Source organism: Balaenoptera borealis (assembly GCF_965194805.1).
Source record: "Balaenoptera borealis genome assembly, chromosome: 8".
NCBI lineage: Eukaryota > Metazoa > Chordata > Mammalia > Artiodactyla > Balaenopteridae > Balaenoptera > Balaenoptera borealis.
The window spans coordinates 88,362,520-88,376,850 of record NC_138865.1 but is presented as its reverse complement, the minus strand read 5'-3'; the positions used below and the strand labels follow the sequence as shown (position 1 = coordinate 88,376,850).

At 51.9% G+C, this 14,331-nt stretch overlaps 1 protein-coding gene across 6 annotated transcripts in view; it reads right to left on the bottom strand.

Moving 5' to 3' along the window:
• Positions 1-14,331, bottom strand: part of CCDC180 (coiled-coil domain containing 180) — a 66,621-nt gene that overhangs the window by 35,402 nt on the left and 16,888 nt on the right. For 5 of the 6 annotated variants that reach the window (XM_082403751.1, XM_082403750.1, XM_082403752.1 and 2 more), the window contains 9 exons: positions 13,245-13,354; positions 12,131-12,259; positions 11,916-12,026; positions 11,700-11,795; positions 9,663-9,826; positions 8,190-8,309; positions 4,562-4,641; positions 2,158-2,246; positions 311-433 (listed from right to left, as the gene is read on the bottom strand). In XM_082403751.1, the coding sequence (XP_082259877.1) occupies positions 311-433; positions 2,158-2,246; positions 4,562-4,641; positions 8,190-8,309; positions 9,663-9,826; positions 11,700-11,795; positions 11,916-12,026; positions 12,131-12,259; positions 13,245-13,354 (1,022 nt within the window). Of the gene's footprint in view, positions 1-310; positions 434-2,157; positions 2,247-4,561; positions 4,642-8,189; positions 8,310-9,662; positions 9,827-11,699; positions 11,796-11,915; positions 12,027-12,130; positions 12,260-13,244; positions 13,355-13,675 lie in introns of all 6 variants that reach the window. The other variant, XM_082403755.1, reaches the window with a different exon arrangement.

Here is a 14,331-nt window from a genome sequence, read left to right as displayed (position 1 = left end):
TTGCTGACCCCTGCTCTAGACTCTAAGCATCATGGGATGCAGGCTTATTGCTCCTCGTGACCTTCAGCACCCAGACTCGGCAAGGGCTCAGGGAGCACTCACTGCCCGAGACTGTTCAATAGGAGTCCGCGGGTGACTGAGGCAGCAAGGGGTGAGCCTGGAGCACCCGGCACAGGGGCACTGCTCCGAGGGGCTGCACACACCAGTGACAGCAAAGTTGTAAGCCCCTGCGCTCCCACTCCTCTCACAGCCCAGCACCCCGGGTGCCCCCCATCCTGCTCCCCAGCTGCACAGGTCCCCTGTTACGCACATCCAACACCTCCAGCTCCTCCTCCACCTTGCTCTGGAGATTTCCCACCATCTGGAAGAAGGACGGGCTCACCAGGCTCTCTGCTTCCTCCTCAGTGAAGGCCTTCCAGTCCAGCAGCTGCTTCTGGAGAGGAACAAGGCAGAGCCCGGCTTAGGGCTGATGGGGGCTTCACCTCAGGGCTGGTCCTGCCCCCTGAGATCGCCTCCCAGCTGTCCCCGAGAACTCGGCGGAAACTCCCACAGCGGCGGAGACGGTCCAGCTTTATCTGCCCACTGTGTCCAGGTGCTGTGTGCTGCCCCTGTTCACTGAATCCCCCAGAGGTGTTCTCATTAGCCCCGTTTGGCAGATAGGAAACTAAAGCTCACAGAAGTGAAGGAACTTGCTGGAGGTCACACACCTGGCAAGTGGTGGAACTGGGATCTGAACTCAGAACTGTCCTACTGCAGACCCTACAGGCATAAACCACCATCCTACACGGCCTCAGTGTTGCTGTAAGCCAGACACGGCTCCCATTTCCTGTCTGGAATTATGCCAACTGGAGAGCCAGCTCTCTATGTTAATAAAGACTTGATTTATGCACAAAATCTAGAATAAATCAACCTCCCCCAAATTAAAAACGTGTCTCCAGTGGTATACTTCCAATGCCGCTGCCCAGGAACACCAGGCGCCCTCTGTCAGGCTCAGAGTGCTCCTGGGGTACATGAGGACGTCAGCATTCACCCATTGCATGCACCCAACCAGGGGCCATGAGCATGGGTACAAGGCGTCAGCACTCCGGGCCACAGGGCCATGGGGCTCTGGGGAGGGGGTGAGTGACGAGGCAGTGAGCGCTGGGGGTGTGGTCTTGGGGAGGCTCTCCAAGGGCACAAGGTTTCCCTCCAGGCTTTACTCCTAAAGTTTGACGCCCCTAAAGGGCTGACTGAGAGGCACGTGACTGCCCCTAAGGCCACAGGGCAAGTGGGCAGAGCCTTGTGGGCTCGAACAGCCCCTGGGCCTTTTGCAAACTGGTCTTCTCATCTCCAGATGGGGCCAGCGACTCCCACGCTGCAGGGCCTTGTAGGATTTGATGAGAGTGGGTGCAAGAGTGTGGCACAGCCCCCAGAGGCCACAGCGCCCGCACCGTGCATTGCACTGGACAGCGCTCTGCTCCCCTGAACTCTGCTCACCTCAGAGTCTTGGTGGCAGAGCCAGAGCTCGACAGACACACATATGAGGGGTGGATGAGGGGTGGATGGAGCTTTTTGGGGCCCACAGGTGAGACCCTCATGGCTTGGGGACTCCTACCGCCAGAGCCGGCAGGTTAGACCATCTTCAAAATGATTAGGCTTTTGGGGGGTTTTCATCTAAACAGTCTTCCCAAGGAGGCAGGGAGGGGGCATTTTGACACAATATGTCCTTGCACCTCAGAAAACCAGGCATTGTAATTGAAGGGGGTTGTGAGAGGACTCGCTGTCTCACCCTCTAACAGAGGTGGGCGGGTGGAGTGAAGTTGGGTGTGATGCCAGTGGCAACACTATTTACAAAAGGGAAGCATTGGAAATAACTCCCATGATGTGACCTCCACTGAATAAATAAAGTGAAGTGATACAGAGGGTCAAAGGTGAAGGCTGAGGTGATCAGAGGGTGAAACTTTGTCCATGGGGTCAGGGAAGGCTTCCTGGAGGAGGTCATGTTGGGGGCTACTGAGGGGTGGGTGGGAACAGCTGGGGAGAAGAGGGTCCAGGCTGAGGGAACAGCTTCAGAATGCCCAGAGGCCAGCGTGGAGGGAAAGCAGGGGGTGCGGGCTGGAGAGGGGCAGGGCCATGCCCTGTGCTCCCCTCCTCAGACGGGCCAGGAGGGGCACCCACCTTGCACTTCTGCACTTGGGCCAGGCACTCCTGCCAGGTCTTCTCATACTGCAAGCGGACCCGCATCATGCAGTCCACGTGGTAGGCGTCTCCATAGGCAGAAAAAAGACGTCAGCAGCTCTTCCAGAAGAAGAGGGGAGGTTGGGAAGAGGAGTTGCCCCGTCGCTCAGGGAAGAGGCTTCTCCCCAGCCAAGTGCCTCAATAGCGGGGATAATTTAGATCAGGGGCTGCTATCTCCCTTGCCTCAAAGTTCCTGACACCCCAAGATAAGGACCTCAAATAAGAAGCCACTTTTTTCTGTTCTGACCCTAATTCTTGACTCAGTTTCGAGGCTGGTGAAATTCTTTTGGGGGAGTTGCACCAAGTCACGAAACAGTAACCGGGTGCAAATTAAGGAGCGTTTACAGATCATGTGTGTGGTGAACCCCTTAAGAAGTGAATGGACCAGCAGAACATTCAGAAGCTGATGGACTGATTAACTGATTGATTGATCTTCTCCTCTTCCTCCGCTCTACTGTTTCTAGTTTCTAGTCACCTCGGTGTATCTCTTGGTGTCTAAGATAAGGAACTGAAGTTTAATATTCCTGGCAGTTCTAGGAACTGAAAAATAACACAAAGATTGTGTGGTGGTTGTTCCTTGACAAGGGCTGGGAGGAGGGCAGGCTGGATGGCAGTTAGAACACTGGGGAGGGTAGATGTGTAGTGGAACTGCTGAGGAGAGGCCATAAAGCTGGTTTCTCCCATCCCCAGGGCCACTGCCTAGGCCAGCACACCTCCACCCTTCCTGTGAAGTCACTATGATGAAGCCCCCCCGGGTCTCTGTGCTTCTGTTCCTGTACCCCTCTGATCCGTTCCCCCCTCTAACCTTATCACTCCCAGCTCAGAACCTTCCACTGGGTTCCCACTGCCTTCAGGATAAAGTTCAGCCTTCCGCACATGGCCACATGGCCAGCACAGTCTGGCCCTCTGTCATCTTCCAGCCTCGCCTGCCACCTTCTCCTTTCCCTGAAGGCCCCAGCTCTGTCTGGCCTCTCAGCCTCCCCACATACTAGTCTTCCGGCTTAGAAAGCTCCCCTGATCTCTGGGCCTGGCTAACTTGTACTTGCCTTGCAGGTCTCAACTGGATGATCACTTCCTTGGCAAGGTGTCTTATAACCTTTAACCAGGCTGTGCCCCCAAATACACATTCATGCAGTTGGCCACCTGTCCACTCCCTGCTGTAACATCCTGCGTGGTCTGACTTCTGCTCTGGACAGGAAGCACTCCAGAGAGATCCGCCCTGCTGGTTACCAGGGCCCAGCACCACGCTTGTTCCTAGGAGGCGCCCAGTGAATGGCAGCCATTGCTATTATTTAGGGTCTCAGGGCTCTTATGCTTGGTATTATAATATAATTATAATACCTTTGGAATTATAAACCCGAGAGCCCTGGGAGCAGTGGTGGGTACTACTAACCAAAGCACCCAGGTCAAGTCTGGCTGTGACACTTCCTTAGCTGTGTGACCTTGGGCAGGACACTTCACCTCTCTGTGCCTCTGAATCCTTCTCTATCACAGAGGGGCAATGACACCACTGACCTCACTGGGTTGCCTCAAAGGAGACTGAAATATTGTATTGCATATATCTTCTAGAGCAAGACTTGGCAAACTCTGCTAGATAGTAATATTTCCAGCTTTGAGAGCCATACAGTCTCTGCTGCAACCACTCATTTCTGCTGTTATAGAGCAGAAGCAGCCAGAGACAGTAGTAAACAAATGAGTGGAGCTGTGTCCCAATGAACCTTATTTACTAACGGGCAGTGGCCCATGGGCTGGAGTTTGAGGACCCTGGTTATAGAGAATTTCTAAACATTACCATTTATTCTTGAGCACTGAGTAAGCCAGGCACTGAACTATGACTGGACTGCAGGATTGCACGTGATTCTTACATCAACCCCACAAGGTAGGTACCTTTATTACTCCTCTTGAGATTCCTATTTTATGGAGGAGGAATTTGAGGCCAAGAGAGGCCATGACTTCCCCTAGGTCCCAGAGTGGGGACAGTGCACCTCATACATCCAGGATCTGGCCCCTGAGCCATCCTCACAGGTGGTCCTTGGAGCCATCCCTCTGGCTCCATGCTGTGGTCAGGGGTCAGAGTGTGGGACCAGCTGGGCAGTGACTTGGGAGGTGGTGGGAGGAGGAGGGGCTATGCCAGGCAAGGTCTGAGGGTCCGAGATAAACCCTCAGAGCTTACTCTTATCTCCACACCCCAACCCTTCTTCCCCAAGAGGGACTTGCCACCTACTCCTAAGTTTATAACAGACTCTCACATAAATGACTGGCTGACAGACTGAAGCTGCTACAAAGCTACTACTTGAGCAGAGTTCTGGCGACACTCAAGTGGGGTCCCACAAAGCTCACTCACCGAGATGCTTATTCAGGGAGTTGAGAGTAGAACGCCATTCAGTCAGCTGAGCTTTGCTGTAATTGGGGGGCAGGAGGTCACTGGGGAAGGAAGATGTGACATGTGAGCCATACTTGAATAAAACATTCACTTACCAAAATTGGTAGCATCTTCAAGGAACACGGGTCTAGGGAAGTATCTACGTAAATACCGATGAAATGAGTGACCTGTTGGGGATTTCCTGGTGCCAAAAGCATACCTCGTGAAAAGGTCTAATAATATTATTGAGCCTGTTACTTAGAAAATAAAACTGAATTTTCCTAATGGAAAAAAACCCAAATGGTTATCACATGACCCAGGAAGCCACTTCGAGGAACCTAATGAGAGATAATATAAAATGCATACAAAGTTTATGCATTAAGACAGTTGCTTAACAGTACTGTTTATAAACACTCAAAAAATCAAAAACAACCTTCATTCCAACAACAGGGAATTGTCTAAGTAAAATACATGAATTCTCTTCTGTAGTCACTAAAAAGAGTGTTGCAGATTGAAAAATGGTCAGTATTGTTAGGTCCTCCCACTAGCAGGTGGAGTCTATTTTTCCACCCCTGGATCTGGGCTTGGCCATGAGATTTGCTTTGGCCAATGGGACACTAGCAAACATGACACAGAAAAGGCTTGGGGAAAGGGCTTATGCATTCCACTTGCCCTCTCTTGCTGTAGGGAGCTCTTCTGCCAGCACCACCACCAGGCCTACAAGCATGGATTAGCCTCCTGGAGGCTGAGAGAGCAAGTGGAGAGAGGCCCCAGCTGTCCCAGCTGATGCTCCAGACACGGGAGTGAGGCCATCCAGCCCAGCCACAGGGAACCGCTCAGCCAGCTCACAGAATCATGAGAAGCAAAAACTGATTGTTGCTTTAAGCCACTACGGAAGTTATAGGTGGTGTTTAGTGAGGTGGAAAAATGTGTATGACATGCTATTTACTGTCCAAACCAGGACATTTTGCCAGTGAAAGGGGGATGCGATTAACAATTATGTCAGGACAAGACGTGTAACCCAGGATGGTCTAGGGCAGCCCACTCATAGTGGGACAGTAAAGAGCAAAAGGTAGGTACAAGAGTGTGCAGGGCATAATCTCAAGTCTAAACATTGTACTAAATGCACTGTGGCATCCTAGATTGGGTCCTGGAACAGAAAAAGGACATTAGTGGAAAAACTGGTAAAATCAGAAAAAGTCTGGTGTTTACTTAATGGGAATGCATCCAAGTTAATTTCTTAGTGTTGACAAGTGTCCACTGGCAGTGTAAGATGACAACATTAGGGAAACTGGATTAGGAGTATACAGGAATTCTGTGTGTTATCTTTGTAACTTTTCTGTAAATCTAACATTACTCCAAAATGCAAATTTTATTTTTAAAAACTATTTTAAAATTATATGCACATATACTTACTGGGTCCAGGAAAATCCATGGGGATTCTCCTGGGACTTTGGATAACTCCCTCTTGGGGCCCTGGGAATCTTAGTAAGACTCCCCACCCCTCTGCCACCACTGCCCACAAGCCTGCAGAGGGCCTGGCATGCGCCGAAACAAGGATCCTCACCAGGCGTCTGGGGCTCTGGGTTTACAGAGGAAGGCCTGGAGCTCTGGGCCGGGATGGGAGGTGGGAGCTACGTGTGATCCCATATGAGGCAGTTCCATGGAACAGTTCCTCGGGCTTGATTAGAAGGCTCCGTAGAAGCTGCTGACAGGTCAAGGAAACAGGTGGTGTCTACCCAGTGTGCTTTGCGGGAGCTGTCCAGACCTCTTTGCACAAACACCACAAACCCAAACCTTCGCTCGACACTCACTGGAATTCTGTGATCAAGGCTTTGCAACTTTACCTTTAAGTTGTGTGTTTAAGCGTAGTGTTTGCAATGCTTCCAGACAGTGGGATTATGTCCTGACTTCACCTTTCTATATATCCCCACTGCTGGGTCCTATGTCCTATAAATGTGCTCTTGCCTCTGATTTCTTAGAATTGCCCCCACCTTCCTCCAGGCCAGGTCATATCACACACCCAGCTCCATGCTCTGCCTGCAGACACTGCCATTTTACAGTGTGTCCCAGCTTTGGCCAGAAGCATCAATGAATGCATTTTTCTCCAGGTCTTTGGCCCTGTCTCTCCCCTCCACTCAGGCAGCAGTCAGCCCCATATTCACAGCCTGTATGAGGGATGTGGTGGGGCATAAAAGACATCAGCCTAAAAATCTTTCTGCATTTTGTTTGCAAAAGTCTAAGTTCTTAGGAGAGTCGAGAACATTGTTGAGGAGAAGGCATTTGTGGGAGTGGGCTGAGAGCCCCGGGGAGGAGGAGGACGCTGGGGACCAGGACTGTCTCCTCACCCAATAGAAAGGGGCTGGAGGGAGGTGCAGACACAGCAGGATGGCGGGTGCCTGGCAGTGCCAGCCTGGCAGTACCACCAGCCTACTTCCTGGTGGCACCGTGAGAGCAGCTGCAAGACCCACATCTCTGGACAGCAACGGTTGCCTGGGTGTGAGGACTCAGGGGCTCAGAGAAGCCTCCTCAAGATTCCTGCGCCCAACAGTCTGGAAGCAGCAGCAGTTGCCCAGCTGCATGTGTGTGGACCAAACTGATGACCAGACTCCCACCACCAGGCCTGGCTTTGGGTGGGATTCCGTAACTTTTCCTCAGTGGACAGGATCCCCAAGAAAGGCTAAGTTTTGCCCAGCTTTATGAACAGGGACTCAGAGTCAGAAATAAGTGGAGTCAGAGAAAACAACAAAGGCACTTTTCCTTGTGTTGAGATTTTTATCCACGTTGTTAATGTCACACTGCATGAAAATGTGGCTGCACGTGGGGCAGGAGATGCCAATCCTGAGGGAGTCCTTCTGGCTCACGCTGTGGGGGTCCTAATAGTCATTTATGTCCCAGGAGAACTTGAGCTCTGTGGTGGGGAGACAGGAAGAACCTGCATCCCAGCGTCACCAGGGTGAAAGGGACCAACGAGGTGCACGGGTCCCAACACATGAAATGTCTTTGCCTTGTAGGACCACACAGGCTCCATCCTGCTGCTGAGGGTGGATGCTACAGGCTCCCCAGACGGTGGGCTTCCAGGGTCTAGAACATTCAGTATGCCCCCGCCAAAGAGCTTATCATGGGATCAGAGGTGGACCCAGGTCTGAGGGAAGCATCCACAGCCTCTAACAGGTCCCTGTCTGATGGCAGCAGCCTCCTCATCAACCTCCGAGCCCTCAGCTTCATTCATACCCCTCTACCCACCCTCCAAACTGCAGAGCTGATGGAGTTGCTCTGCTCCCCACTGCCCTCAGGGAAAAGTCTAGCCCCTGACCTGGCCTCTCCTTCCACTGCTCCCCTCCGACCTCGCCCCTGCCATTACCCCCTTCCAAGCTCTTTGGCAGAGCCACACTAAACTTCCTTCTGCAGCAAATGTGTCATGTGCCCTGTTGCCACTAGGGCTGGGACACCCCAGAACATGAACCCAGGCAACCAGCCCAGGACCAGAGAACTGGGAGATGGCCGGGTCTGGAGGACACCTCAGAAGAAAGGTCAACGCTGAGGACTGTGCCTGCCTCCCCCATGGACCCCCGAAAGGTGCCCTCCGCAGCAGCCCCTCCTTCTGTACCAGATGGTGCAGAGATGGTCCAGCCGCTTTTGCTGCAGGGCGCTCTGGTTCTTAAACGTGGTCTCCAACTCCATCTTCACAGCTGGAGGAGTCTGGATCCTTTCACTGGCCATGAACTCACTGGGCGTCCAGACACGTCGGCACCATGCAGAGGAGAGGAGGGGCAAGGTGGATGGGAGAGAAGGGATGAGACCCATGGTAAGAACGTTCAGAACCCTAGCACCCGGACACCACTCCCAGCCCCTTCCCCTCCATCCTGGCCTCTGAGGAAAGGAGGGAGGAAAGAGAGGGAAGGAGAGCGGGGGAGAGAAGAATGGAGGGACCAGCAGGCACAGATCGGGCATGGGTCCTGACTGCCGCCTCCAGCTCTGTGACCTCGGGCAAGTTGCCCCCGCTGAATCTCAGCTTCCTCTTCTGTAATGGAGCTAATGACAGTACCTTCCTCAAGGAGTACTAGTGAGGACCCAGCAAGATAATGTGAGCAAAGCCCTTAGCACCGTGCCTGGCTCCTGGGAAATGCCCAGGAAATGTCAGCTCCTGCCATCACTGCCGATGATGATTACTGACATCTTAACAACCTCCCAAGCCCAGGCCAAGACCAGGCACTTTCCATACAGCACCTGGTTGACCATCACTGAAACCCTATCGCCAGTTCATCATGGCACCTGCAGAAAAAGGCTCTGTATGTTCAAGCCCTTGACCAAGGTCACAGGGAAAGTACAGGTGCAGCCAGACCTCAATACACTTTTCCTTCCTCCCCAGCGTCAGACTCTGGTGCTCTCCACCTAGAAATGCGGGTGTACAGATGGGCCTCCCACCCCCACGGCTGCAGCACAGACAGACACTCTTTGGTGTCCTCAGATATCTTGGTCCCAAGAGTCCCTTTCTTAGCAAAAGAAAGCCTTCCTTATTGGCCAAAAGCTCCAGGACCCTTGTGTCAGTATTAACAAAAGTGCCATCTGGTGGAGGAAGCTTGGAGATGGGTCCTCTCTTCACCCTGCCTCCCATGGGTAAAACCTGCTACCACAGGGTGGGAAGTGTCCCAAGCCTGAGGGATGGCCATTCTCCTTGGCCCAGTAATAGTAAAGAGTGGACAGTGGGCAGATAATCAGACTAACATTTTCAAACAATTTGTACAGTGCTCAGAAAATGCTTATGAGGAAATGTGTACGAAGAAAATAAGATACAAATCTACATGCGCAGTATGGGTCTAAAAATGCCTGGGAGAAAATATACCAAAATATCAGCCGTGCTTCTCACTGTGGTGAGGAATTAATGGTGATTTTTAATTTCTTCCTTATACTTTTATCTATTTTGACTTTTAAAAAAGAGCACCTATTACTTTTACCACCAGAAAAAGCAAGAGCATTTTAAAGTAACAACAAAGGGAGGGAGAAGGTGCCCCCCTCGCCCGCCTATGCTGCTGCCCAGGGGGGCGGGGGGGAGCCTCGGGTGGTGTGGGCAGCCACCGACCTGAAACCCTGCACCAGGTCCTCCTTCCTGAGAGCCTTCCAGGCATCCAGCAGGCCCTGCCAGCGGCGGTGGCCGTCGAGCTCCTGCTGCAGCGTGGCCTCCATCAGGTTGACAAACAGCTGGGCGAGGGCCCTCCGGTTGCCCAGCAGGGCGTGGTTTATGATCTGCAGTCACAGGTGGGCAGGCTCTAGATTGTTCTCCAAGGTCAGAACAAGGCTCAGCTGGAGAGGGGGCTGGTGAGCTGCGAGCTGAGGGCCGAGCAGGGTCGTGGCAGCGTCTGAGGAGTACTGTGGGGTCGCTGGGCACTCAAGGAAGCTGCCTGGGGCTCAGCAGCTACGGACATGACAAGGGTCTTTCCTGAAGGCTTAACCATGAACCCTGACCACGTGAGTTTCAACCCAGCTCCAAGGCCACCTCAGACTGTTTGTTTCAAAAGGTGATTCTAAGTTCACTGGAGTTAAGCACTGCAGCAAGCTTTCAGTGTTTAACTGGTTTTTTTATAAATTGGTTCCAAAAGCAGAGTGCTCATGCTACCAGGGAGCAGCCACATATGGCTGTGATGAGAACCAGTACCAATTACCAGATGACATCAGAGCTAGAACATTCTTTGGCAGTCCTCCCAGCGGACCCCACCAGGGCACCTTTGGCATGGCAGTCGGGATGATTCTTCACTGTGTGACACCGTTCTGCCATTTAGCCTCTCCACCCCCTTAAATGAGAGCAGCCTCTCCCAAGTCCCCCAGGGACTGGGACAGCCAAAAATGCCCCACACATGTCCCAAAGCCCTCTATGCACTGCCCTGGGGCAAGGGTGAGAACCGCCAAGCTCAGCAGGCAGAAATTTCAGTAACAATTTTCACTGAAAGCCGAGGTTTGATGCCGGCTGTTCCCAGAGTGGGGGCATTGGCAAGTATCTCCTGAACCTCCAATTCCGTAGCCATAATGTAAAGATAATGCTATTTACAGCACAAGGAATTGGTGAAGTTAAATGAGATAGATGCACACAGAGCAAGTAGAAAGTGCCAGTTGTTATGCATACAATAAACACAGGAAAGTCAAACGCCGAAACATAAGTGGGACACTGCTAACTCTGACTCCCCTAATCGATCAAATGGTTCAAAGTTAGGAACTCCTGCTTGTCTCAAAATGAGAGCGGCCACTGCTGCGTCCTCTTATGTCATCCTCCCACCAAGTACTGGTGTTTAAGTATCACTATCCTCATTTTATGGACACGGAGTTCCAGGTGCTGGGGCTGAGTAATTTCGGGAACTTTCATGTCTGGACAGTGGAGAGGGGGGTCTGTGCTCACTCTCTGCCTGTGCTTTGTCCAGGACCCCAAGGCACAGACCTGGGCTGGAGCCCATCTGTGATTCTGAACACTGTACCCTGCGCGCTGCCAGGAGGCCCGTTAACCGGCAAGCCCAGCTTTCTGTACAGGACCTAGAAACCTATGCAAGTAGGTAGCCAAAAGAAGTGTCCTTTCATGAACAACCTTGATTTTCTTGTATTTTTTTTATCCCAAAGGAAGCATTTGGAGGAGGCTGAGGGTGTGGACAGAGAAGCAGTGGGGACAGAGCCAGAGGAGCAGGCATGGTTCAGCAATAGACAGACAGCAGGAGGAAAGACAAGAACCACTAGAAAAACTAGGCATACAGAGCATGCTGAGGTCACTTATGAGTGCACACACCACCCTGAGACCACAACAGTTGTGAGATCACGCCTCTGTCTTGCAGCACTCATAGCATTGCACATGGTGGCTGAGACACGGCCCCGTAGGTGCTCATAAAATTAGCACTGGTCACATTGACGACACTGTATTAGGTTAACTGGGATGAACATGGCGGGGAAGTACAAAATGTACTAGAGAGATTTCTATTGAAAATACTTAACAAAGACTCTAGTTCTGAACTCAAGTAGCCAACCTGAGTTACTTGGAAATGTTATATATGAGAAGCCCATCATTCCTGAGACCCAGGCTCTAGGGCATCCTGGGGTCCTGCTCCCGCGAGCTGATCCCCTGCACGTGAAAACCACTCACCATGGCTTCTTTATTGATCAGCCTGTACACGTCGGGCTGCGTGAGGTAGGAAGTTTTCTCTATGATTTCCACATATTTCTTCAACACACTTTTTAGCTAGAAATGACAAGGCACCACAGTGAGTGACTCCCTTCTCCTGGAGAACTAAAAAACAGGTGATGACTCATAAATACCACGAGTGAAAATCACCAAGAGCACATCTGGAGGCCAACTCACTTTATCTGCCCGGGAGAACTCAAGCGAGTGCAGCGTCTTGTCCAGCTCCTTGATCTCCTGCTTCTGGAGCAGGAACTTCTCGGCCACCTGATCCCGCAGCTCTAACAGGGTCTGTGCCAAGAAGTTTGGGTCAGGCTGGGAGAACAGGTGGCAGGGAAGAAAGGAGCAGGAGCAGGACACAGGTGGGGCAGGTCCCGCCTCGAGGGGACCCCTACTTGGATGGTGTAATCTTCAAGGTTGCTGTCGTTTTCCACCTTTTCGAAGAGATTGTTGATGTCTTCGTCAGACTCAGCCAGCTTTTTTAAAAGAAGGGCTCCTGGCTCCAAGATGAGAGGTTCCATTTCCTAAAACAGGCCAGGAGGGCGAGGGCTATGGTATCAACACCCCTGGGACAGGAAGGACTCCCCCCAGCCCTATAGTAGGGAAGTGCCAGCTGCGGTCCTCTCTCAAAAATAGTAACTCTTACCTAGACCTAAAGAGTTCAGATTTACTAATTGTTCACAGCCAGAGCACTAGGGCAGCACTATTCGGGACACACGTCATGTGTGAGCCCTTGTCCTCAGACTCACTTGGTCCTCATCATAGCCTGCAAAGTACGTGCTGACCTTATGCCTGGCCCATGGTTGGAGCTCAACAAATAATCATTACAGAAGTGGCCAGTGAAATAATTCCAAGAGTACTTCAGATGAGGAAACTGAGGCTCAGTTCGGTTGTGTGACCAAAGCCACTGAGCTCATGGTGACAGCAGAGCTCAAGTCCAGTTAGGATACATTAGGAAAGTGATAAGCTGGCAGGGAGAGCACCTTCTTGGTGCTTTGGGTCTACGGCCAGCTCCCGGAATCCAGGGAACTCAGGGAGAAAGTGGTGAGTGTGATCCGGGGCCCAGAGAGGACCTTATTGTCTCACTTAGGCAATATTCCAGGGATTAGTCTGGTTAGAGGTCTCTGGAGAGGAACAGGGAGCCAATTGAGCGTAGTGCCTAAGGGTCAGGCCGTTTGGCCCCTTGTTAGTAGGACTGAGCAGGGAGATCAAAGACTGGGCTTTAGCATCAGATCCAGAGTCCAGTTCCCACTTGGCCCTTACGTGCCAAATCAGGCAGGACTTTCTGGGCCTCACTTGTAAATTGGAGGTTATAACAGTACCTGACATATAGAGTTCTGCTCATAATCAGAACTTGTAGCAAGCCATCCAAACATGGCTACTACAATTCCGTCTACACCTGGTGAGCCACTGAGGACCCGGGAGGAGGGGCGGTGGGCGCTGTGCAGAGTCCACCCTCCCCTTGGAGTGGCCCAGGAACAGAAGGCGAGCGAGAGGGAGAAGTCTCACCATCCCAATCTGAGCGATCTCCTCCTTAAAGCTCGCCAGAGCACTCTCACAGCCTCTCCTCTTGTAATCCCCTCGCCCTTGAAGGGTGATGGTGCTGATCCTCTCAGGAACTGGGGGAGAACAACGGAGGTGATGAGGTTGCCCTCAGAGCTCCAAGGTGAGGTCAGAGTACCCAGGAAAAGACAGCAAGGCAGCAAGTGCCTGGGTTCAGGAGATGGCCCGCCAAAGCAGGCCGGCAGTGGCAGAGACTTAAGGCAAAAGAAGGTGATCCCTAAGTGCTGTAGGGAATTAAGTCTTGCATATACAGTTAAATGGTCAAAAAAAGTTCCAAATGGTATGTATAGAATAGGAACATTTAGGGTTTTTAAAAAAAGTTTTATAGAAGAAAATACATACACAGATTAGAATTACCAACACTTATCAGCACTTACCATTCACCAGGTATTGTTCTAAATCAGTTACTCCTCAGGATGAAGCTGAGAGGCAGGTTCTATTACCGGCCCCATCCTACAAGTGAGGACACTCAGGCATGGGGGTCCAAGAACAAAGGCAGTCAGAGGCTCGCCAGGGGTTGGCATGTGGGCCCTCTGCTCTAGGGTCTGTGAGCTCACCCTGCACTCTGCTGTCCTCTGACCTGGGGCACTATGTGATTTCATGGGTGGTGGGCACTCTTGGGCGGAGAAAGGGTGCTATTGTGGAGGCGGAGTTTTCACCTTCTGCTTTATCGCCTTCCTTTTTCTATAGTGAGCATGTATTACTTTTTTAATCACAAAGAAAAAGAGCCTCCATATCCGGATAAAGTTAAACCAGGGTAATGTGATACGAAGGAAGACAATGTAGATTGAAAAATCCTCCTGTGAAATCACAGAAGAGCGAGCTACATCCTTTACCAAATGGTTTCATCAGGAAATGCTGACTGTGCAGGCAGCCCCTCCTCCCCCCCCAGCTCCCTGCGCTGGGGAGAAGGTTCAGGGGAGGTTCAGGGGAAACGCTTCAGAGGCAAAGGCCCAGGGGAGAGGGGCGGGGCGGAGAGGTGGGTTCCGGGAAGGCCCTCTATGATGCTGAGCAGAGGAACAGCGGGACCTTC